The sequence below is a fragment of the Anoplopoma fimbria genome, chromosome 20 (assembly GCF_027596085.1).
Source record: "Anoplopoma fimbria isolate UVic2021 breed Golden Eagle Sablefish chromosome 20, Afim_UVic_2022, whole genome shotgun sequence".
Classification (NCBI taxonomy): Eukaryota; Metazoa; Chordata; class Actinopteri; order Perciformes; family Anoplopomatidae; genus Anoplopoma; species Anoplopoma fimbria.
The window spans coordinates 11589203-11612852 of record NC_072468.1 but is presented as its reverse complement, the minus strand read 5'-3'; the positions used below and the strand labels follow the sequence as shown (position 1 = coordinate 11612852).

Genomic DNA, 23650 nt, shown 5'->3' with positions numbered 1-23650 from the left:
TGTAATCACTAAATTAGTGGCCTGTCCTTAGTACATTGTGTATCATTGACGAGACGTTTTTCCTCATCTCAGTCCAAAGTCATTTTGACGTATCACTTGCCTCCCGTTTTCCCTCCATAGTTCCCGCCCTGTGCTCTACATGCCATTCATTGCTAATCCTTCCTGTCTCCCCAGATGCAGTCCAGGCCGCGTCCGTGCAGCTGGCGCTGCGGGACCTGTCGGCGAGGACGGGGCTGAGGGAGCGAAGCCGCCTCCTGCTGGGGCCTTTCTCCTGCAGCGCCTCCCTGGAGGCCCGCTGGTGTCGGCACAGTGGCAGCCCTGGACCTGAGCCCGGCCCCCCGAAGCTGTTGCTGGACCTGAAGGGAGGCCTGCTGCAGGTCTGTACACCTGTGACATCAATTTCAGCACCCTGAGTGGCGAGATTTATCATCCCGGCACAGCTACAGTCTCTAGAGGTTTGGGTCGGATAAGCACCTCTACACCTGGGTTGGATTGAGTGTCTTGCTCAAGGACACTTAACCTGCTCTCTTGCAGCTGGAGTGATGGCAGTAGGAGCTGCATGCTGTAATTCCACTGTATATTTGAGTCACCTCTGCCGGTTAAGTGGTGGAATATTAAAAGGCTATTTTTAGCGGTTGGGGTTTTATCCTATGTGTGCCTATTTTCCTGTGAGAGGTTACATAATGGTCCAAACTGAAAAGTCCCCCTTTTTTCAATGTGACTGACTGAGCACATTATTCCTAATCTATTATTCCACATTACTTCTTCAGGGAGGGAAGCCCCTAACCCCCCCCCCCCCCCCCCATTCTCAACAGCCCGCTTAATGCTTTTATTGCGTGCCCATTAGCAGAAACATGACTCGTAACTCAACACTTAATATGCGATCATACATTTCCCACTGTAAATATTGGCGTGTGTGGTGTTTCAATCAAGCGCCGTTCAGAAAAACCACCGGAATTCCTTCCGATTCCTTCTTCTCGTGCTCTCTTTCCAAGAAAAAAAAAATTCCCCAAGTTTTCCTGTTTTTAGAGTTTAGTCATAACCCACCCTTGTAAGCTATTGCGTGGCGGGCAAGCAGGCAGGCAGCTCCATGAGTGAGAGTTTTGACTCAGATATTCCGGGTCCCCGGTCCAAACCCCAGGCCGACAGGCTTTGATGGAGCATGGGGAAGGGGAATGCCGTGGGCAAGTGAGGAGGATGTGAGGTTGTGTTGGGTAATGCGAGACAGGACGTGAAGGTATGATGACAAGGGTAACCCCGACTGCCTCTCTTCCTGTTTTAGAGAAGCATGTTAAATTATTGTCCACGTACGTGTTCATGCATCAGCTGCGAGTCTGCGTCACTGTCTGGCCTCCTTCTTCTAATCACGCTCTTGTTTTTTAACTTCTGCCACGCAGACTTGGACTTGGTCCCTTGGGACCATCTCACCATCTTTGCTTCCTCTGTCTCCAAAGGTCTTCTGGGGCCAGGAACACCTGAGCTGCCTAAAGCTGGTGGAGGAGCACCTGAGGGTGTACCTTAACCTCCAGAAAGGTGCCGATCCAGATTTGGCTGAGAGCTGCTCCAAGGGCAAGGCCTGCCACATCCAGCCGCCTCCTTCCCCGGGCTCCCCCTCCCCTCGGACGGAGCACAGCTCAGATGACCTGCGCACAGGGAATTTTCAATACATCCAGGACTCAGGTGAATGTTTATACAGTAGCAAAGGGGGCTGATAGTGTAGTGAGGCTTTAATCGAGGTAAAGCGTTTCTTGCTATGCGTCTAAATCCTATTTCTAGTGACGTGATTGCTTTGTGGAACTTTGTATTCCTCACAACAGTGCTTTCTGTACTGCAGAAAGCCTGGACTCACATTCAAAGCAGTTAGTCACAAACAGACAAAAAAGGTGTGTGTGTGTGTGTGTGTGTGTGTGTGTGTGTGTGTGTGTGTGTGTGTGTGTGTGTGTGTGTGTGTGTGTGTGTGTGTGTGTGTGTGTGTGTGTGTGTGTGTGTGTGCGTGTATTTTATTTATGTTTAAGCCCAAAACTTGAACTTGCTAGTCGATTTTCATATCTTTTACCTTTTTTTTTATATCTGCCTACATATTGAATGAGCATTCAGAAGGGAGCCTGCGATTCAAGAGCCAACAACACCATAAGATAATAAAGGACTTTAAACTGGTCTAAATAACCTGCGCAAATTTTTAAAAATGACACATGCACGTGAGGCTAGCGCGCAGAGCTGTATCCGCTCGCTGAGCACAAATGCTGATTCGCTAGTACGAAGCCGCAACGACCTCGACCCTCACTACGCCGCTCACTGGTCACGTTGACTTTAGAGGCATGGAGGTGGGGATGGAATAGACGGTTCTGCTCTCTGATTGCTCTAGCCATGCCGGCATGCTGGACACACAGTGCATGAGCATTATTAACCGTCCCGAAAAAGTCAAGCTTTTGCTCATGAGTGGCTAGCACAAGCGTTCAGTTCACTGAAAAACATGAGCACGTTCAAGAGCCTGTTCATGCACAACACTGTTGGTACAAACTTTAAGAAAAGGAACCTTTGTGCCAAAGTGAGATGTCACTTAAGATACACATGGCCTTAAATCAAAGTCAGATCAAAGCCCTCTGTGTGGAAAGAAGTTTCATCGGACATGTCTGCCTGGTTCCACTCTGAGTAACATGCTGTTTATTCCCCCTCTATGTGCTCTGTGTGTGCTGTCCTTTGCGTGCACACACACACACACACACAGGAACATTATACACAGAGGATCAAACTTGTCTCTGGCTGTAGACCAGCCGTCCACTCTGTCAGCTGTGGTTGAGTCTTTGTTTGTTGCACTGTTCCACTGGTCTTTGATGCGTTTAATATGCTGGCTGAAAGCAGGAGAACGTACAGTAGTGAACTAGAACAGAGAGCCCAATCTGTCTGCAACATGTTGTCAGTGGTCAGGAGAAAGAGAGCCCCGGAGTGCAGGGAACAGCGAGTGACACAGGGATGGATGGGAGATCTGGACAGAGGAGGAGATGAAAGATGGATGGAGAGAGACGGGTAGAGGGGAGTGTTCTGTCCCCCTTCTCTCACTCTCCCTTCAAGCTAACTCCAATGAAAGTAAAACCTCATGAAAGTGTCCCTTTTGTTTTTTTTCTTTCATCCACCCTTTTTTTTGGCAAAAGAACAATAAGGCCATTCCACCCTCAAGTGGGCAAGTCACCGCTTTCACATGAAGGGAAAAAAAAATTAGCCATGGACAGATTTCGCTGACTCGCAGTGTTTGTACCTCCGGGGGCCAAACAAAGCAGCAGTTCTCCGCTTCGCTGTTTTTTTCAAATAAACATTTTTCCAAAGGACTTGAATCCCAAACAGCAGCCACGACTTAAGTCAAACACCACTCGGGTTCAGACCCGGCGCTGTCCAGCTTTTGCAGGTGCTTGGTTTGGTTCAATCGCAGGCTGTTTACTCGATAGCGAAAATGTTTACTCAGCCACTTTGTTTATACGCGGCGTCTTACGCATATAAACACTGTGAAAGCGTGGAAACATCTACAGCGCTTCTTTTGGGAAGATCTTTTATGTTTTTGAGGGTTCGGATTCCGTAGTAGAACACAGCACAAAAGATGAACGCAAGTCAAAGTCAGGTTGATGTTGTTTATTTGCCACATTAAGTCAAATTCATAAGAAATTGACACACTATCGGAAGAGAATGACATCCCAGATTCCAAATTTTTTGTTTTTATTTCTTCCTCAAGCATCTGTAAATGTTCTAGGAGGCCAGTTAAGCCCTTAAAACAGGCTTTTTGTTCTGGAATCCTATATAGTAGTAGTTTTTTTTACAATACCAGAAGAGCTTAGCACAGTAAGCTAGTAATCTGCTGTATCTTAATATAATATACATGGATTCCTTCCAGTTTATCCTTTGCTTTTCAGTCACATCATTTTTCATCTGTCGGTCAGCTATCTTGTTTTATCTTTTACTCCTCTTTTCGGTTTCCTTTCAACTATTTCTTATATTCCCTCAGCCTCTCACCATATGTTTTCCCTCTCTTTTTTATGTCTTCCTTTAAAGCACAACACAAGCTTTGCTTTTAGGTAATTGACGGATTAAAGTGAAGTTATTCTGACGGTCTTTTTAATTTTGTGGCAGCTTCCCAGAGAGTGCCGGGGCCCCATGAGGTGGTGTTCTACAGCGAGACGGAGGACAGCCCCGGGGTGATGCTGTGGAGGTACCCGGAACCCCGCGTCCTCACCTTCGTCAGGATAACCCCTGTCCCTTTCAACACCACAGAGGACCCTGAGATCAGCACTGCCGACCTGGGGGACGCCCTGCAGGTAGGGACTGGCAAGCGCATGCGTGTATCTCTTGATTAGAAAAAAGGTTCACGTTACACTCCCAACACTTACCAAACACACTTCCAGGTATGGCAGGGGGGATTTCTTTGCGTTATTGACTTCATCAGTTATAACGTGCAATTGTAAACGGCTTATGACGCAGCAAGAGCTTTTGGGAGCGCTTTGTCAAGACGACCGTCACCATGACAGCAGAGTGTCCTGTTTATTCTATGTCTTCACCAAAGCCTAATGTATAATAGAAGTATCAATACATGGATTTTTTTTTTTAAATGTGTCTTCATCGTCCTCATGTTAAATGGAATTTTTGCACAGCGGTTGTTATGGTAAGGCGACTACACCATGCGTCACTGTAAATTGTTTCAATTATATCCCTTTCCTACACAGATCCAAAAATGCATTTTATTATCTTAACTTCATATTACTGGAGTGATTAAAAACCTCCATGTCATAATCATTTAGAAGTTAATTCAGGTACTTCAGTAAAGATACAGATTTTCCAATTTAGGAAAAGGGTTGATATGTACTTTTTTCTGAACAGGCATTTGACAAAAAGGTTCTGTTATCTGTTTTCAAGACGATTGAATAAAATAATTAATTATTTCTCAGACACGCTTTTGATATTTATTTTAGATAAATTCATTGTTATATTAATTAGGAATTTAACAAATAAGATTAGTCTTTAGTTTGATAAAAAAAAAAAAAAAAAAAATCGATTTTTCAATTCCCTACTCTCAGGTGCTGTCTCTCTTACATTTTTACTCCTCCATCTCTACCATTGTTCTAAAAACCCTTCCCACACATAATCACACAGCATATTGTTAACAAATATGGAAAACTCCAATGAAAGCAAGGCTACTACTGCTTAAAGAGGATAAAGAGACTCCACTCATCTCTCTCACTGCTCCATGCTTAACATCACCTGCAATGAAAGGGAAATAAACTGTCTTGGAGTTGGGCTGGGGGCCATTTATAATTCCCATGACATGAGTCATGAGAACTTCCATACCCTCACTGTTATTGAATGATAGAGACCCCCGCTGTCTCTCCAAACATGTTCTACATGGTCAGACAGCTGTGGAAGTCATCGTGTGTGCTCCGGTGTGAATAGCCAGGTGTCTCTAGCCCCAGATGAGGTTATAATTTGGCAGAGTGTAGCAGCTACTGGGTCTACAGGGCCTCGGCAGGGGACAGGACAACCCACTTTCCCCTATCACTCATCCTCGGCCTCTCTATCCCCCCGCCTCACTTTCCAGCTTATCGTCCTCAAAAGGCGAGCTGGATCCCAAATCCCGTTCTTTCGCATCCTCCTCTGTAATCTTTCTCTTTTTTTCCTGGAGCTATTTTTAGGTCAGACGCCCTGACACTGTTATAAGCTACAAGTGACTCTGTGTCCTTTTATTTATTGACCATGCAATTAGTAATGGCATTTCTGGTAATACAATATACAAAACATGTTTTTTGTCATCCTGTTAGCTACGCTTAACCCAGTCCTGTTCCTGAACTAATGCAATGTTCCTGTTCTTTTTCCTGCTCATATAAAGTTTCACAGCTTGTTTTGGTTATGTTTGGTCAGATATTTGTTTCATTTCTGCGAGGTTTCTATAAATTCTTTGTAGCAAAAGGTCTTTACAAGTCACATAGAAGCAGAAGCTGAGGATCAGGCCTCTAGCACCTCATAGTGAAATGTAATGCAAGGTTAACTTACAAATGTAATACAATAAGATGATGTGATAAATTCACAGATATGGATCTAACAGTACATTACTGCAGTGACTCATAAGAACTTGGTATGAAAGCTAGTTGTTAAAGGTGCTGTGTCTCTTGTGATGATAAGTCAGGTCTAGGTAATTATAAATACTGTGAATGTATCAAAAAGCTCAGTCCATGGAGTAATGGAAGCAGTTAGTATTCTTAAACTGAGCCGCGATGACGCAGAGGTTGTGATGTCACAACTATACGATCACGTGAATATGGGGGGACAGACCTGGTGTTGCAGCTGGTGTGATGGTCTCTAGTTATTACTGAAATTAATGGCGGTAGTTTTATTACATTCCCAGTCCATTCATAAGGGCTTTTTAATTACATTTTTAAGCCTTGTGGTTAGGTTCCGGTTTCTCTCAGCTTCCTCCATTTGCACCAGAAGTTTCCCATCCCCACATATCCTCCACTTTATCTCTCAGATTCTTTCCTAGACTCCCACAATCATTTCACCTACAGCGGGGATGTTTTTTTCTCGTCCGTTTATGTCGGCCCGGGAGAGACAATACACTGGTAGGTGCTGCAGATGTCTGGCTTTCTCAGCGAGGCCCCGCAGCTGTAAAGTCTGTAATGAGCGAAACTCCAAAGCCTCATGCTGATTGGCCACATATTGAGTTACAGCAGAGAGCGGAGGGAGCTGATGTGTATGGAGGAGGGAGGGTGAGAGGAAGAGGCGGTGGAAGACAAGAGTTAAGGGTGGTTAATGGGAGAAGATAGACAAGAAGGAGGGGGTGGAGAGAGATGAACAGGGGTTGAGAAGAATGGAGATAGATGGGCACAGATGGAGATGCTGTCTGTCTCTGGTCCAGCTGATTAAACAAGAGGTCAATGAAGGCCTGACAGGAAATGCAACAAGTGTTGTTCACATGATTTGCATGTGTCTGTCGTTCATTTAGGCAGTGGTGTTTCAAATGTGAGGGGTTGAGATAGTGTGGGTGTCTGCATTTATTTCTGCATCTGTACTTCCATCTCTGCGACCACGGACATATTCGTGTGAGTGCGCGTTACGCAGCAGGAACCGGCGGTCGACGAGCATGTGGTTTCCTCATCTTCCTCATGTCATCTGGCACGGTCCTGTCTCCTCTGACAAGTCTGTTAAAAGGAATCAGGTGATGAGAGTTCCACAGTGGGGAGGTGATGAAAGGAGGAGGCTCCCAACAGCCGGCTATTACTGAATCCACTCCGTGTGGGGATGAGATGAAGCGGGGGTGAGGGAAAAGCCATGAACGCTTAGCACATGGGAGACTAGAAAAGTGTCCAAACACTGGTGCTGACTTAGTTAGCATTGATTTAAAAGAGGATTAGAAAGCACCTTAAAGGAGCTGCTTGTATTTAAGTGACAACAACGTAAAGTCTCATCCATGCCAGTAATAGGACAGTTTGACTTCTACAGCAGTGAGCATGCTAACAAAGCTATGACTGATAACTTTAATTGTATATTTGCTACTTTTCTTAAAAACAGCATCATGTATTGTGCTGTTTTGAAAGGAGTAATTATCAAGTAATTATATGACACTTTGATTAGTTTATTGATATGTTACACAGACCTCGTGTTTTAATCCAGACACTCACATAGCATAAACCAGTTGGGTTTGTGGGGGTTATTTTAACAGAACTTCTTGATCATCAGCCAAAGTCGTTGCAATCCCTTATTTAATTCATTTCAGCCTCTGGCAGACAATAATTGTAATGTTCTTTTCGAGCAAACTTCAAAAGTCTTGATTAATTTTCTTTTTTTTCTCTTAAAACCAGAAAAAAAAATCCAGTGACTGAAAAAGGATATGCAGCCATAAAAAATAAAAAAAAAACAGTAATGGCTCAGTGTCAGTTCCAAAGGAATTTTCATTTACTTCAAATCCAGGCTGTGCAGCGAAAGAGAGAGAGAGAGAGAAGGCAGTCATAATTTCTCAGGCCTCTAAAATTACCATGTGGCCACACGGAGATGGAGGCCGATAGATTTTGAGAAATGGAAAGTGAGAGGCATAGGGAATAAAAAAGAAACACGGAGGGAAAGAGAGAGAGGGGGATGTGTGGCGTTGAGCTGTCTTGTTGTTCCCTCTCCATCACTCAGTCGGTTTCACGGCTGTTAACCAGCAGGTGGATGGCGAGGAGGATTGCACAAGGTGACCAAAATAAAAGGAGGCTCTTCTCCACATTTTCTCCATCTTTTTTCTCTTTCCTCCTCCTCTACTCTCTCCTCTCCCCACTTTTGTCACACTCACCCCCCTGCTCCTCCTTTCCTTTGCTCCCAGTCTCCACCCAGCTGAATAGATGGAGGGTGGGGTTGGTAGGGGGGTGTGGGGGGGTTCGTTTCTCTGAGCCATGCTGCTCGCTTGTCCCCCTGGAGCAGATCATATTAACATTTTATAAAATCAAGATTTCCTGCATTTAAATAGTTGTGGTTTCCCAACTGGTTCCAGTGTATCGGAGGGGGAATTCAAACCTTCTTCCATTACTCAAAGTCAAATTGCTGTTTTTACATACAGTCAGAGTGATTGGGTGTGGGTGTGGGTGTGGGTGGGGGGGAGCAGCTGCAGGTTCCCGCGTGATGAGGGCCCGAGTGATGATGAGGGGATAGAAGGTGACTCATTCTCACCTTCTAACCGCCGTGTGGTCCGGCACTCTGAATCATAAGCAGGTGTCCTCTCTGCTCCCTTTTTTTTCCGTCCGTCTCTCGCGCTCGTCTCTCTGCCTCTCTGCGGGGCTCTGAAAGCCTGAGAAACCGGGAGTAAACACAGGAGCTGATGATTCAGCCTAAGGCCGGCTCAGGGGAGCAGCAGCAGGAGGAGGATGAGGTACAGTTTTTCAAAGAGGAGTTCAGCCTCAGTGTGCAGTCATTCGCCTTTTACTAATACTAGCTTTTTCCCAATTTTCAAATAAATGTGATCATCCCCTCACTCCCCAAAAATGACTCTGACGTACAATCACACCATCTGCTCCCCTTCTGTTGCTTTTTTCGTGCATGGCACTGTGGGAACCGTCTTTCATGTCCCGGCAGGGCTCTTGCACTGCCATCGCTGGCCGTCGCTGGCCGTTGCTGAGCCTGCGACCGATATCATTAAAGCTCTGTGGCCTGAGATGAACCGCCAATCTTTGAGTCCTAACCGCTTCTGCAGCTGCTAGTGCTGCCATTTTCATAATCATGACAAACGCAGGTCCAGCTTCCGCTTCACATCCTTGGCACGTCCCTTTTTTTATTGATCCCCAAACCTTTGCTGGAGTTAGAATCGGAGGGGAGTCGGTGGGTATTTCCCTTCGGAGCGAAGAGTGTGTATCTTAGCCAAGATAACTGTTATTTTAGTGGGACAGCGCTCAAGCAGACCTGCGTTAGTCACAGCTTATGCACTATAAAAATACTAGATTGCTCGTGTGGTTAATTTGATCTGGAGCTTTTACACCTCATCCACCAAAAAGTTTAGCACTACGGACAAAAAAAAAGAAAAAGTGGAGCGTGAAGATCTCAGCGTGGGATTTTCCACTCTGATTAATGTTAACCTACATTAGCCCACCTGACACAGCGTAGCGGGAGTCGTTTTCAGAACAATTTTCATTACATCTCCTGAGTAAACATTTGCTCAAGCCGACGTCATTTCAATTTGTACGCTCGCTGATAAGAGGTAGCTAGCAGTGGATTTTTCGGACACATAGGCATCAGTGGAATAACAGAAGACCTAATAGCAGTGTTGATATTGTTAATAGGAGCAATGGCAAACGGGGCTGTGGGTGTCGGCGGCCGCAGCTTCAGCTGGGAGCTCAGGGAGTCTTCGGTTGCATGGACATGTTTAAACTTCAGCGGCGATCACACCTGGGTCCATCACGGAAATTGAAATAATTTCTGTGTGTTGTGTATTTGCTTTAGTTTAGCCTGCCTTCAGTTAACCCTCTTTCGGGGGAGGGAGAGAGACTGTGATTGGTCAATCAGCCCCAGAGAAGTAACTCCATGCAGAGAAGTATGTTGCGGTTTGGCAGAAACGGGGTCCGGGTGACAGGGATGGAAATCAGATGTGTGTGTACACAATGCTGCCAACAGTCCTGGATTTGAATGCATTCGTAAAGAGTTTCTGAATATTGAAAGCACTCAAGAAGCCTTTAACTTAAGCTCTCCATGATTTTGAACCACCTCCAAAGTGGAACCTTGACTTTAAAAAAAAATCAAGATAGCATTTAAGATAACCCTCGGGCTGATGTTTTCTCCCGAGGCCTAGCTGCCAGTCTTCTGCTTGAGGGGAACACAGATTGCACCCCTTTCAGCCAAAGGGGGAATGTATGCTATTCGGGGTTACATGTTGTTTATCAGATAAGGTACACACACAATCAGGCAGCGGAAACCGACACCGGACGAACTGTATCGCACACTCACATACATGCACACACCTGTGTAATCACACGTGTATACACGTGTATTGTCTTTCATACGCACAATTATACGCAGACGCGTATACACAATCTGTTTGACATATACACAGGTGCCTTCTCCTCCCAGAAGCCATTGCCAGACGTCAAATTAAAACATAGCTAAAAATGTATTTAGGGGGTTTTCTTTGTTCAACATCCCTGCAACATTTTTTATTTTTTTTGGTTATCGATTTCACCTCCACTCTTCCTCCAAGGCCAGTCAAAGGGAAGATGACGCACATTCAGTCATGCAAATGTATTCCACTGTACCATACATGCACCTCACATATTGGTTTCTGTATGCCGTCATGTGTATAGAATATCACAGGTGAAAAAAAAACACCCTCTCTGTTTAGCCACGCGGTTCTGGGAATCGTCCGCTGAGATTCAGTGAGTTTCCGCTCCGGTGGCTCAGTGCGTCGGGGTTGCGGGTGCACCGCTCTTGTCAGGTACAATTATGAACAGTCGATTCCAGGAAAACCTGTGTGGCATTTTTATACATGATGTAAGCTCATGGTTACCTCATGCATTCCTCCCCTAACAGAACGCCGGCCCCACCGCGCATAGGAAACGACACACACACACGTTTTGTGAGCATAAAGCTTCTCACACCTCCGCACACAGACTTGTTGACAGTTCCATGGGGTTTTGGTGAGCCCCCCTGGGAGCATCGCTACCTCTGGTAAACAATTGGATCGTCACAGACACACATGTGCTCAGACTAAGGCCCTCGCTCACCCATGTATAGCACATACACACACACACACACACGTCTTACTGCCTGGCATCCTGCAGGTGTGCTGCTAAAAGCTCACTGCCAGCAGTGATCCATCAGAGTCGTGCAGGTGGCCGAGGTTACCCGAGAACCCTGCTTTTAATTCACACAGGAGCACCAGACACATTGATGCTAATTTTGGCACGATGTGTGAGGAACGAGTTGAGTCCTACCAGTCGTTCACATGAGCTGATTGTAATTCAGTGTGAGAAACAGCTCAGAAACCTCAATGCTAATGGCTGTCTTGTAGCACACAGTGCAGGCCGGGGTTTAGTAATGCAGCGTTTTTATGGAGATGTAGTCATTTCGCTGCGTTGGTGGTCTTCGTGGCTGTTTTTTTTCCAGACTACATAAGAAATCAAATATTGGTTTGTCTGAAGTGAGTCAAATTCAAGGTTGTTATGCAGACGCCATAAAAAATTAAATAAAAAGTTCACTTGCTCATTCCTTCTCCAAGCTGGGGGAATCCCCGTGTCCTGAAAGGGTCAGTAAACTGTCAATGCTAAATAATTAGCAGAACCAATGCGTATTACCTTATGTGTAACTCTGGGGATCCACTGGACTGAAGGAGTACCTGTTGTGCAATAACAAAGCAAACAGAAACCCTACTGCTGATGAGTAATCAGGGTCACACCGGAGCCACGGGTTCAAGAGAGGAGTCTGTAGAGGAGACTAAGAGGGGGATTTAAAAACACTCATCTATAACATGTTGTCATCCGATGGAGCAAAGCCACCACCTTCAGAAAGAGCTATCTGATCCATTGGTAGACCATCGGTAGCATCATTTCTACAGCAACAATCTGAGTTAGTGCTTCAACAATTGACGAAGTAGTTGCAGAGCTTGGCGTAAACCAGTAATGCAACCCAAAGGGATTTGAAAAAGTACAGAAAGTCCTCAGAAAGTCTCCCTAACATTTTCTAAAAGCTCTCTTAGAGAGAAAACAAGTATATGTGATCTTTTTCTTTAAGTCCTTTCCTTTAAGCTGCATTAACATTTTTGCAGAAGCAGATGTAAGAGGGTCACAAGCCCTTCTTCATTACAGCTTTAAACTTTTCACACAAAAACAAGGATCACCATTCAAGGTATAATATGTATTTTTTCCGCATTACAATGTCTGAAAACCACTAGACCTATGTTATATATTTAGTTGGGTTGTGTACTGACATTATCCCAAAAGTTTCCAACGATTTTTAATACTCCCATAAATCGTTAATTTAAATCCAAGTTACGTATGACGTTTGGATCTCACACCCTCTCCGGGGAATTCTTTTTCCGCCAAACAGCGTAGGAGAAACACTCGTTTTTAAGGTGCAGTGTGTAGGATTTGGGGACATCTAGCGGTGAGGTTGCAGATTGCAACAAATTAAAAACTTTTTGCATATGCTAACTTTGTCCGTGACCTACTGTGGCCGACGCGACAACATGAATGGCCCTAATAACCAGTATTTAGTTTGTTTGTTCTGGGCTACCGTAGAAACATGGCGATCGTTGCTTGGTATTTAGATATAAATGGTGTTTTGGAGAGGAGGAGACCTCTGAGGTAAAAACCTCCTGAATAGTAATGGAATCTTAACCAAGAGATGCTAAACAGCATTGAAGACATTGGTGGTAAAGACAACAACTCCCATGATCCCACGATACTTCACAACGTCATCCCTAGCAAATAACATACTGTGCATAATCAACCGAGGATGCATAAAGACCTAAATGAGATACATATTTGATTTTGTCTTTCCTTTCAGGTACCATGCAACCTGGAGTACTGGGACGAGCTCCAGCAGGCCTTCGTTCCCTACCGGGAGTTCAGCCTCTCGGAGAGCAGCGCCTGCCAGCTGCAGCTGCCCAGCCTCAGCCTCACTGACCAGCAGAAGGAGCTGGTGGCCTCAGACCTGTGGAGGATAGTCCTCAATAGCAACGGAGAGGGAGGAGATGAGCAGAGGTGAAGGGGGGGGAGGGGGCAAACCTGCCGTTTATTTAGCTGTTTCTCTGTGCTCGCAGGTATCTGTACATGTTGCATGAGCAACCGTACGTGTGCCGTTCAGTGATAGGGAAAGCAGAGAGAGAGAGAGAGAGAGAGAGAGAGCGCACCCAGGCCGCCGAGCACAAAGAGCCAGCAATATGTCCCTCGCCCCACATCTGGCGTGCAGGAGCAGGGAGCGGGCTTGGAAGGCGTTCAGATCGGCCTAATGAGATTTCCCAGCACACCAAGTGCCTGTCAGGGCCCATCCGGATTCCTTCCTGCTTACCTTGAGTGTATCTAATCGAGGGGGAAGCTCAGGGGGAAGGCAGAGGAGCAGAGAGCCCCCTTCTGGGTTGGCTCGTGAGATTCCAGGCCTGATCTGATCTGGGTTGGGCCGAGCTGAGCTGGGATGGGTTGGATCGGTTGGTCCAGGCCTGCCAAGCGCTCCCAACACCTCAACGGGGCTTTTACTCCCTTCTTCCAGCTACCACTGCTTCCTCTCTTCATGTCTCTCACGTCTCATCCCGTCACATCTTCCATGCTTCGCCCATTTAACATTTGTTTTTTTACTTCCTCTCGGGATTTAGGGAACTTTTTAGTGGAAGAGAATTGCCAAGCCCACATTCTGTGTGGCTTAGAGAGCTCCAGAGGAGCAGAGAGGGAGGAATAAGAAAACATGTAAGAGAAGAAACAGAGAAAAAAGTACCAGCAGTACCAGATACAGTGTAAAGCAAAATATACATCTGCGTTTCATTACAATCATAGCCCAAACACTACATTTCCTTTATGTTTAAATTATTTGTCTTTTTTGATCAAAACTGAGTCCCCCTTCCCCTTACTCCACCGTTTCATCTGCCTTACTATAGTTTCCAGCAAGAAAAAAATTACTTGGCTGCCCTGCCAACTGGAAGTAATGAAAATTGTCAACATATGATGCTTATCTTTTTTAAGGAGCACTCTGCTGCACCAGCGTTTTCTCGGGTCCTGAGCGTTTCCTGCTGGATTGTTCTTTTTTACGGTGGATCATGGTAGCAGCAAATTACAGAGCAAATGGTCATTCACTTCAATTACCTTCCATTCCACATCATCAACCATGACATGCAATTAATGTCCGCAGAGAGGCTCTCCAGGAAACTGCGGCAGTAATAATGTACCTAAACTCACAGGCTAGGACAGCGAGGAGGCCCTTTCCATACTGTTGTCTCTTTTCATTCCACCTTTCGTCTGTATAATCGCTCCGTTAATCTCTCTGTAGATTTGTGACAAAGATGTCACACAAGTTGTAACTCGCCGAGCAAAATACAAAAGCGTTCAGCTACATATGAGGATCAGACTATTTTAATTAGTGAGTAGAATTTTTGTGGCCGTGATTCCACAGCTGTGCCTATGCTTTTAATATTTCAGAACAACTTTTGTTTGAAAATCATAACCATTTGCTATTTTTTGCCTTGAAACTGTCAAATGCTGAAACACAGTTGTATATTACTCTTTTTTTCCTCCTGTATTATTTCCATATGAAACAATTTTGTGTTCACAGAGTGCATTTGGTTCAAGTGTTCTTTATTTCTCTGCACTTTTAGTGTTTTTGTGTTCTGTTGTGGTTTTCACAGTCACAAACACCACTCAATCTGTTCATGTCTGTCTGCTGTGTCTCCTTGATCCCTTCCAGTTCGGATAGTGAGTCTGGGTCCCAGCTGCCCTGCGATCAGTTGGTGTCCCCGACCGTGTTGGCGGCCTGCACCCGTGTGGACTCCTGCTTCGCACCGTGGTTTGTCCCCTCCCTCGGTGTGTCCCTTCAACTAGCTCAGCTGGACATTCACCTCTGCCACCATCTGGAACAGCTGGGCACAGGTAGGACACAGAACACGCAGAGATGAATATAAGTAGGGCATCACTGAATGGTTCCAAGCTTCGTTCATCACATTGACGTTCAACATTCTAAAACAACATTTGAATGCCGACCAGCTTTTTAAAAATGTATGCATGTCTATTCACTCTGTTTGGACCCGGTTCTGCATGGTTACAGATAGACTAGGCTACACTTATTATAAGTAGGCTTTACTGGGTGGACTGGCGGATCGTGCAGGTTCTGATAAGCTTCTTGGAAAATATCACAGGTTTGTGCGATGACCAAACAGCGTTCTGAATAAGTTATTATTAACTTACAGAAATCATTACATGTAATAATCCTCCCTCTTAACTTCTCTTCTCTCTCTCTCTCTCTCTCTCTCTCTCTCTCTCTCAAATTCAATATATCACTTTATTCATAAGGATTTTAGGATTAAAAAATAAAGGTGATAATGTCAGATGACAGACATTAACAATGTAATTTGAATACCTCAATCTATTCTTTGAATGTAAAAAAAAGGCATTCGTTAGAGCCTTAAAGTTTAAATTTAAAATAGCTATTTAAAAAAAAGGTGAGTATTATTGGGTATTTTGACAGTAATGCGGACGCTGTGTCTCTCTCTGCTCCCAGTTCCACCTAGTCAGCTTCGTCCCTTCCTACCGGACAGGAAGTTGCCTCAGGAGCAGGAGTTCATGGTGAGCAGCGCTCGGGAGCCACGGGTCTTCCTGCGCCAGTGGAACAACGGGCCACGTCAGTGTCAGGAGTTCAGCTTCTCCACCCAGCTGGACTGCAAGCTGCTGGAGTATCGTAACCTGACACGCATCCAGCTCCTCCAGCCTTGTTTACTGCAGGTAGAGCTCAGCTATTTATGCTGGTTTGTCTGCCTAGATGATTGATTCAAAGCATTAGTCAGGGAATGTGAAAATTTGTTAATTTAGAGTTTTTTTAAACATTCTTTTTTGTTTCAGGGCCAGGCTGCAGCCACCTGCTGCCCCCTGAGCACCACGCTGGATGTGAATGTGTTTGTGGACCCAGTGTTCCTTAATATCAGCCAGTATGCCATCCACACTGTGGACACTGCCCTGCACAGCTGGCAACAGGTAACAACGAGACACCTCTCTGTACACTGAATATTCAAACACACTTCATAGAACACAATAAAGTATGAGCTCCATGAACTGACATGCAAAAACCAGGTCAATTGATAGTGATAGATTATTCATATTGCTTATAGAGCTTTGAATACATTTTTCTTATAGGTATCATTATGACTGAAGTTGTCAGTCATACATGACAATGTAACAAAGATAATTTCTTGCAACTTGTCACTGCTGACTAGTCAAGACTGCCTACTGTAAACAGATACGATGTGCGAGGCAGAGTGTATCAGGAAATGAGAAAAAAACAGCAACTTTGAGGGGTTTAGACCAAGTCAAGACCAAGACTTAAGGCAGGGCAAGACCAAATCATGACTAATTCCAGACCAGTGCGAGTCCCACATTGCATGACATTTACAATAAAATGTGGAACAACAAACAATAGGCACTCCTCAAATTGATCTCAAAGTTCCACATCCCCATAAAAAACAAGTGAAGATTCCTTTTGTGTGAACATGTTTAAGTTCACTATTAAAATTTTCTTGATATAATAATCAAAAAGCATTGCAGAGGTGAATTTAATGTTTGGGAATTTCCCTTTGTTTCCTGTAAGTAATCACAGTAATGATGTGAACAAAAATCCCTCAGGTTGTGGTCTTGTTCGGTCTTAAAATAAAATCCAGAGTCGACTAGACTAAAACCAACACCTTCAAAATGTGGTCCTGAGACCGGTCTCAAGTGATACAACACTGCTGCGTGGTGAGATGCATTTGAAGTAGCAAATTATTGGAAGACAACTTGTTCACATAAACATTTAAATAGTGGGATACATTCAGACATTAAAGGTAACAAGGGGTATTGCTAGCACTTGCATACAGCTGTTATATTTGAATCCAGGGGCCATTGAATCCATAGAAGGAATAACTAAAACATATATGTATCTTTAGAGAATATACAAAAAGAATGTCTTTCGTCCCAGATGGAGTATCGGCTAAACAAACTCACAACAAAGTGGATTTCATGAGACTGGTTTAGGGTTGCATTCCAGCGGTGATAAAACTCTGCCTCTCACTTCACCATGAGCTCTGACTAAGAGGCCACAGTGAGTCCGTTCCCGAGCTTCTAGAGCTTTGGTCCTCGTCATCTCTCAGTTCCCAGCTCTCAGCACTGCCTCTGGTAGCCAGGAGCCTCATGTGTGAAGTGATGCCCATGAAAACACGGTAAAACTTGAGTGCTGACACATGCCAAGACTTCATCTGGCCCTAGTCCTCCACCCATTTGTCTACTTGCTCACACACAAACACACACCCTGGCCTCTCTGTCTTTGCATGCCCTATCGTGGCTCAGCTGGGCTCAGCTGTGGCTCTGCTGACTCATAGGTTGGCCCCTGGAGACCTTGAAGTACTCTCATGGTTTAGCATGCATGCAGACACCCACTGCCAGGTGAGAGACATAATAACTGGTGTTTTTCTAGGAGCAGCTGTGTTCTTTTACCTGTGTAAAATAAAAAATGAAACCAGCTGTATGGGAAATATACTATAAAATGATTGTTCTGGCTTGCAGTTTAATACCTTTGTTTTCACATCGGTGGCATCGTTGACTCATCGAAAAGCTCGAACCGGCCGCGTCGGTTAATCGGGCATAATTGACCCTTGGCTTCATCATTGCATCACGTAGGGCATGCTAGCGAATGTTCCCTATTTCTGCTGGTTAATTCAGCCATAAATAAGACTTTGGAGTGTTGTAATGAATGGTCATATTGCAGCTTTCCTGGAGTGTTTTGGACATGCTGGTATCCATGGTGGGCTTTACACAACAAGCCAAGCATGATTAGTTGGGATATTAGTTGGCCGTTTGCTTTTTGACAAAGCTTTTACTGATACTGATTGGGTGATACGTTTGGCTTTTTTGAACGCCATCCTTGCCCAGTATCTGGAGACCCAAAATAGAGGCTCACAATGCTCACGCATACAAAGGCACAGAGAACACCCTTCTTCACAAACTTAGTGCACTAAAGGCTGCGTTATGTCCACCGGTATACGGGATTGAGTCATAAAATGATTAAGCCTGCTGTATTGTCGTGTTTGGTCTAAACAGCAGCAGCCTTGTAACTTGTAGAGAGCCTTTTAACTAGCTCCAGCCTTTACCACTCTGCTGCACACAAGGGGGAAAAAAAACACACCATAATTATAAGGCAAATGTGCTGCATGTGGGTTTAGTAGTTCTAGAGTAAGGGGTAGAGAGGGGTCAAGTACAAAAGGCTGATTTTGGTTTTTTTAAGAAAACACTCTTCTTAAATATTTTTGAGAGAGTTTCAAACACTTAGATCATCAAATATTTTATATTGTTTTCGCTGAAACAAAAATCCTGTGCGTGGTGAGAAAACCTTGTATGGGTGCGATTTAGCCCAAATCCGTCAGATGGTGAGGTGTATGCAAAGGGCCGCTCCTGTTAAGCTAAAATGCATCTTTTGATCTGAGGGAGGCTTGCATTCCAGACACACTCATGCACACAATTGTCCATGCATAGAAAAAACTTGATCCTAATTGAAGACGTAATCAGAAGCAGTTGCAAATGTTAACAGGCCCTGTCCTTCCGCAACAGAAGGATGTATCCCAACGTGTGTAATTGTTTCAGTGATTTTCATGTTTCCTGGTGTCAAGGCTGGCAGCCAGGCCTGTTGTGATGTGGCCCTTAGGGTCAGCATTGAACCATGGAGAAGATTCCTCAACTACCACACAATTTAAACCTCACAACCCAGACATGGTCATACCAGACCGCCGCAACCAGAACAGCTGGAGCACTTCCAGATGCAGAGCAATAAATAGAAATAAAAAAGCCTGCTTGTTATATGGTTGCAATTTATTCTCAAATAGCCTTGATAAGTTATGATATACAGTTGTAGTCATGGTAACATGAACTTCTCTTGTGCCCATGATAACATCCCCAAGGTCTTTTTGGCAGTCATAAGTACACATGCAATATGTCTTGTCATTTGTATTGACATAAATGTATATTCCATCTATTATGATACTCAGCATGTTCCCAAGCCGTCAGGCCCTCCTCCTCTTCCTTACCTCTCCTGCAGTGCTTTCCTTTAGCTCCAACCGTCAATCAAGTTCTCGCCAACAGCACTGATGACTGGTAGCTCAGATCAAAATTTAGGTTGGGTGTTGCCCAAGAGGTCCAACGGATCACCCAGTAACAGGGTCGGAGGTTCGATCCCTGGGTTCTCCTATCCTTGAACAAAATTCTGGACCCAAAGTTGCTCGAAAGAGGTAGAACGGACTCAACCTCAGAATCCATGGTCTATCGCCAAGACGACGGATGAGGCCCTGGGGTCAAAAAGCTATATTTCTGTGGTTCCGGTGTAGCCTTTGCCGTGAGATGCGAGACTGGAGTTGGTGTTGAGAGTGACGTGTATGACCACATTGTTTTACCAGTAGCCAGTTTAAGAGCTATTTTTAAACCAATAAAAAGTAAAGTCATCGTAAGACGATAGCCGGTGGGTTCCCAGATTGCATTTAGGCCAATGCGGTCAACCTCTTTTGCTCTCCATACAGACTTTTTACCTGCGTTAAACCAAAGCCCACTCAAACGGGATTTGTTAATACTACTCTGACTATGAACGGAAACCAGAACTTCATGTCGGAACAAAAATCATGTCAAACTACAGTTTTACATGTTAAGAGGGTTTCTAGGTTCAAAAAAGAAGAATGAAAAAGTTCTCCTTCATTTGCCTCTTCTCCTCATTCGATAGCCCCATATGGCCCCAACCTCAGCCTCCCACCACTCTAACCTCAGGCCTCCATTTTCAATTCTCGGTCCCTAGCCCCACTTTCAATCTTTGCTCTCTCCCCCCCTCCAGCCCCTAACCCCAGGGAAGTGGCTTTGGTGGAAAGCCACACGAAAGCCCAGTAGTATTTACACACTCTGCTTTCTCACAGAACGTTCACAGGCTGCTTACATGTGCAATTGAGACAACAGGAATGTTCCTCCTGTCCTTTGCAACCGGAAAGAAAGTGGTAGAGAGATCAGGTTCCTGTTTGTGGCAGATGTGTGGGCGAGGGTCATCTACAGCAGAACACAGAGGTGATTGTAGATCCGATTATTGTTTCATTATGTCCCTTTTTACAGGTTTCACTATCTCCTCAATGGCATCTTGTTTCATGAGTATTTCTTTTGACTGGGTGTCATTATTTACAATCTGTTTTCCAGACATTTTACTGTACCTTGCCATTTAATACATGTCCCACTCTGCCATGCATATCTGGGCTAGACTCTGAAAATGTAAGTAACAGTATCCGGGTGGATTAGCGAATTGGATCCTTTGATTCCCGGTAGGACGGCGTCTGGAGAAGAAGCTGTCATCTCTTGCTCTTTAACAAGGAAGACGTGTTGACTGTTTAAATATCTTTGTCTTAATATTTGTCCACTTAAAGTCCCTGGATAGACGGAGGGTGATCATGATTACGGCAGAGAGCTTTTCTGACGTGCGTATCGCGTTGCCTCATGAATCGGAGCGGTAAGGCGATACCATCAAAGAGCGGGCTTAGCGATGGCATCTTACGGATGGCAGCAGGAAGTTTGTAAATCGCAGTGTCCGATTCAAATGGGTGCGCAGATAGTGTTCCGCTATAAAACTGGAAATGGATTTTAACCCACTGTCGCAGCTGTCCCGTCTATATTTTGCTGCCTCTACCCCTTTCTCTCTCTCTCTCTCTCTCTCTCTCTCTCTCTCTCTCTCTCTCTCTCTCATCTATCATCAAGTGTTCTTTTTTAATGGTGTAAACTTTCCCATCCGTTTTCAATCGCATCAACAACCCCAGGACCCTGAACGTGCTTGGCAGTCAAACCCTGAGCTTTTACTGCCAGCCTCTCTCAACCATCAACCCCCCTGCCATTTAAAAGTACACAGCGGGCTGGGGTCCCTCTTTGTTAGGATAGCTGAGTAGTTATTGAGAAGCTGTCTGAGCCACAGTCATGTGCGTCGAGAGTCAGGGAGGGGTGTGCGGGAGAGATCCCATCGGGGCCTGAGAGCCTCTGGAAGGAGCTCAAGTAAAACTCGCACATGCACTTCCGCCCACGCACTCGCCATCCAACTCACATGCAAACTATGCGCTGTTTTGAAATTTGTGTACTTGAATTCCCATTACAGGAGACTCGACACACTCCCCTCTCCCCACGCTTCAAGAGCAGGCCAGTGAGCCCCTTCGCTCTTGCATGCGAGGTGACGTATGAGCAGACGGCGTCCCTGTGCGACTTTGCATGACTCCGGTTTTCTGTGAGGTTTTCTCGTTGACCCTATTGCTGCAGTTGGGCCGAACTCCACCATATTGTTTTTCTCCCTTACAAAACACAATATATTGATGAATGTTGCTATGAGGAAGTCTTGCTAAGTGGCCCACTTTGCACCAAGAATTGAGAAAACAAACAAACAAACAAACCGAGCTGACATTTGAAATGAGTGGACATCTCATACCTTGTTTATTTATTTTATCTCAAAATGTAGCTTCTCAAAGAAGGATATGAAAAAAAACAAGTTGAGTTTTGGTCAAAAGAGAGGCCTCCTGGAAGTTTTATGTGGGACCAGGGGTAGATTTGGCCCCAAAAGCCCGGTCTAAAGCTGCTGCAACCAACCTGGATAGCTGTCAGACTGCGATGTGATTCACTCCCTTGTTGAGGTTGTGTTGCTCCCACGGGTGATATAAGTCATATCTTTCTCCTACTGACTGACAGCTGCACTACCGAGATCTGCATCTTTACGATTGAGGATACATACATACATTGACACCTGTAAATGTGCTTATACACACACACACTACACATGCATTGTACACTCACCATAAACATACACACCTGGAAGTATTTGCTTTTATTCACAAGCTCTCTTTCTCATTTTATCGCTGCTTCTTTCTCCTTCTCTTCATCCATCCATCCATTAAATACCTCACCCCCCCTGTTTTCTCTCTCAGAGTGGGAACCCGGAGGCCGAGGAGCTGGTCTTCAGCCACTATGTGATCTGTAACGACACACACGAGACGCTGCGCTTTGGCCAGGTGGACACAGATGAGAATGTGCTGCTGGCCAGCCTCCACAGCCACCAGTACAGCTGGAGATCCCACAAGTCCCCTCAGGTATGCACACACGCACATGCACACACACACACACACACACACACACACACACACACACACACACACACACACACACACACACACACACACACACACATAGCCCAGGGGTTTAAGGGTTCCAAACATACACCAACATAGACTGTATACAGGAAGTGAACGTAGTCATTGCGATGTCACCCATTGGTTTGTGGACTACAGCTTTGAAGCCTCAAGTTCGGCATTAAAGCCGTCGCCATCTTGTTGGTTTTTTTTGTGACCAGAAGTGACACTAGAGGGTGGAACAAGTACAACCGCACACTGAATAAGGCACTTTTAGCCGACCAAAATGTTAAAATTCTGTTCAAAGTTCTAAGACAAAACATGGACAACTCCCAGACCGGACAACACTGTGGTAGCAACCTGGCAATCACAAGGGGAAGCATACCCTACTTTATGGTCTGTTTGACTCTAAATGGACCATAATTTACTAAATGAACATCATGCTGTATTGAATAAGACTTGAAACTAGAGATTGAGACCATAAATTCATGTTTACAATGTTTACTGAGGGAATAAATCAAGAGAGAAGTAGAGTCATTTTCTCATAGACTTCTATACAACCAGAGGAGTCGCCCCCTGCTGGTCCGTAAAAACAATGCAGGTTTAAGGTACTTTCTCATAGGCTTCCCTTTTTAGAACCAAGGGTTGCCACCTGGTTCCAGATGGATCATTCCTGAAGGCTTAGGGTTCTACCCAAAACTATTTGTTGTGAAAAGGGGTTCTTTTTAGACTGATTTAGGATTCCACAAAGAACCATTTTCATCCAAAGAACCCTTTTTGGAAGAAAGAGTTCTTTAAGGATTGTTGAAATCATGGGTGTTAAGAGGTCCTTCCAGCCCACACCCTCCACAAATTGTGATGGTGATCCATGATTGTGAAATGCGTTCCACCACATCAGCACTAACCCTTTAGGTGCATCATGCAAACCCTGGGCGGTTCTAGATGAAATGCTTAAAGTATAAAAGGGTTCTCGGGGAACCACCTTGGTAGGTTCGTGCTAGGACCCTTAGAAATTGGAAAGGTTCTGGATAGAACCTCCACTGAGGTTTCTGGGTGGGACCACTACACCCTAGAGGGGTTGTTTGTAGAACCTCTCTTAGGAGGCTCTGGGTGGAACCTTCCAAATAACCCTATATAGTTCTAGTTAGAACTTTAGTTTCAAAGAGTGTAGCACAAGCAGTACACACATAAAAACATAATACACACATGGTACCTACAACCTACAGACACACGTACATGTGTATCCAGGCACACACATTGTAGACCGTACAATGTGTGTGCCTGGATACACATGTACTACATGTGTGTGCACAC

At 44.9% G+C, this 23650-nt stretch overlaps 1 protein-coding gene across 1 annotated transcript in view; it reads left to right on the top strand.

Annotated features, from left to right (window-relative positions):
• The window catches only part of LOC129110086 (intermembrane lipid transfer protein VPS13B-like), a 328960-nt gene that overhangs the window by 259160 nt on the left and 46150 nt on the right, over positions 1–23650 (top strand). The window contains 8 exon segments of the mRNA XM_054622236.1: positions 175–377; positions 1455–1680; positions 4120–4304; positions 12997–13193; positions 14884–15065; positions 15694–15914; positions 16032–16163; positions 22136–22297. Coding sequence (XP_054478211.1) covers positions 175–377; positions 1455–1680; positions 4120–4304; positions 12997–13193; positions 14884–15065; positions 15694–15914; positions 16032–16163; positions 22136–22297 — 1508 coding nt within the window.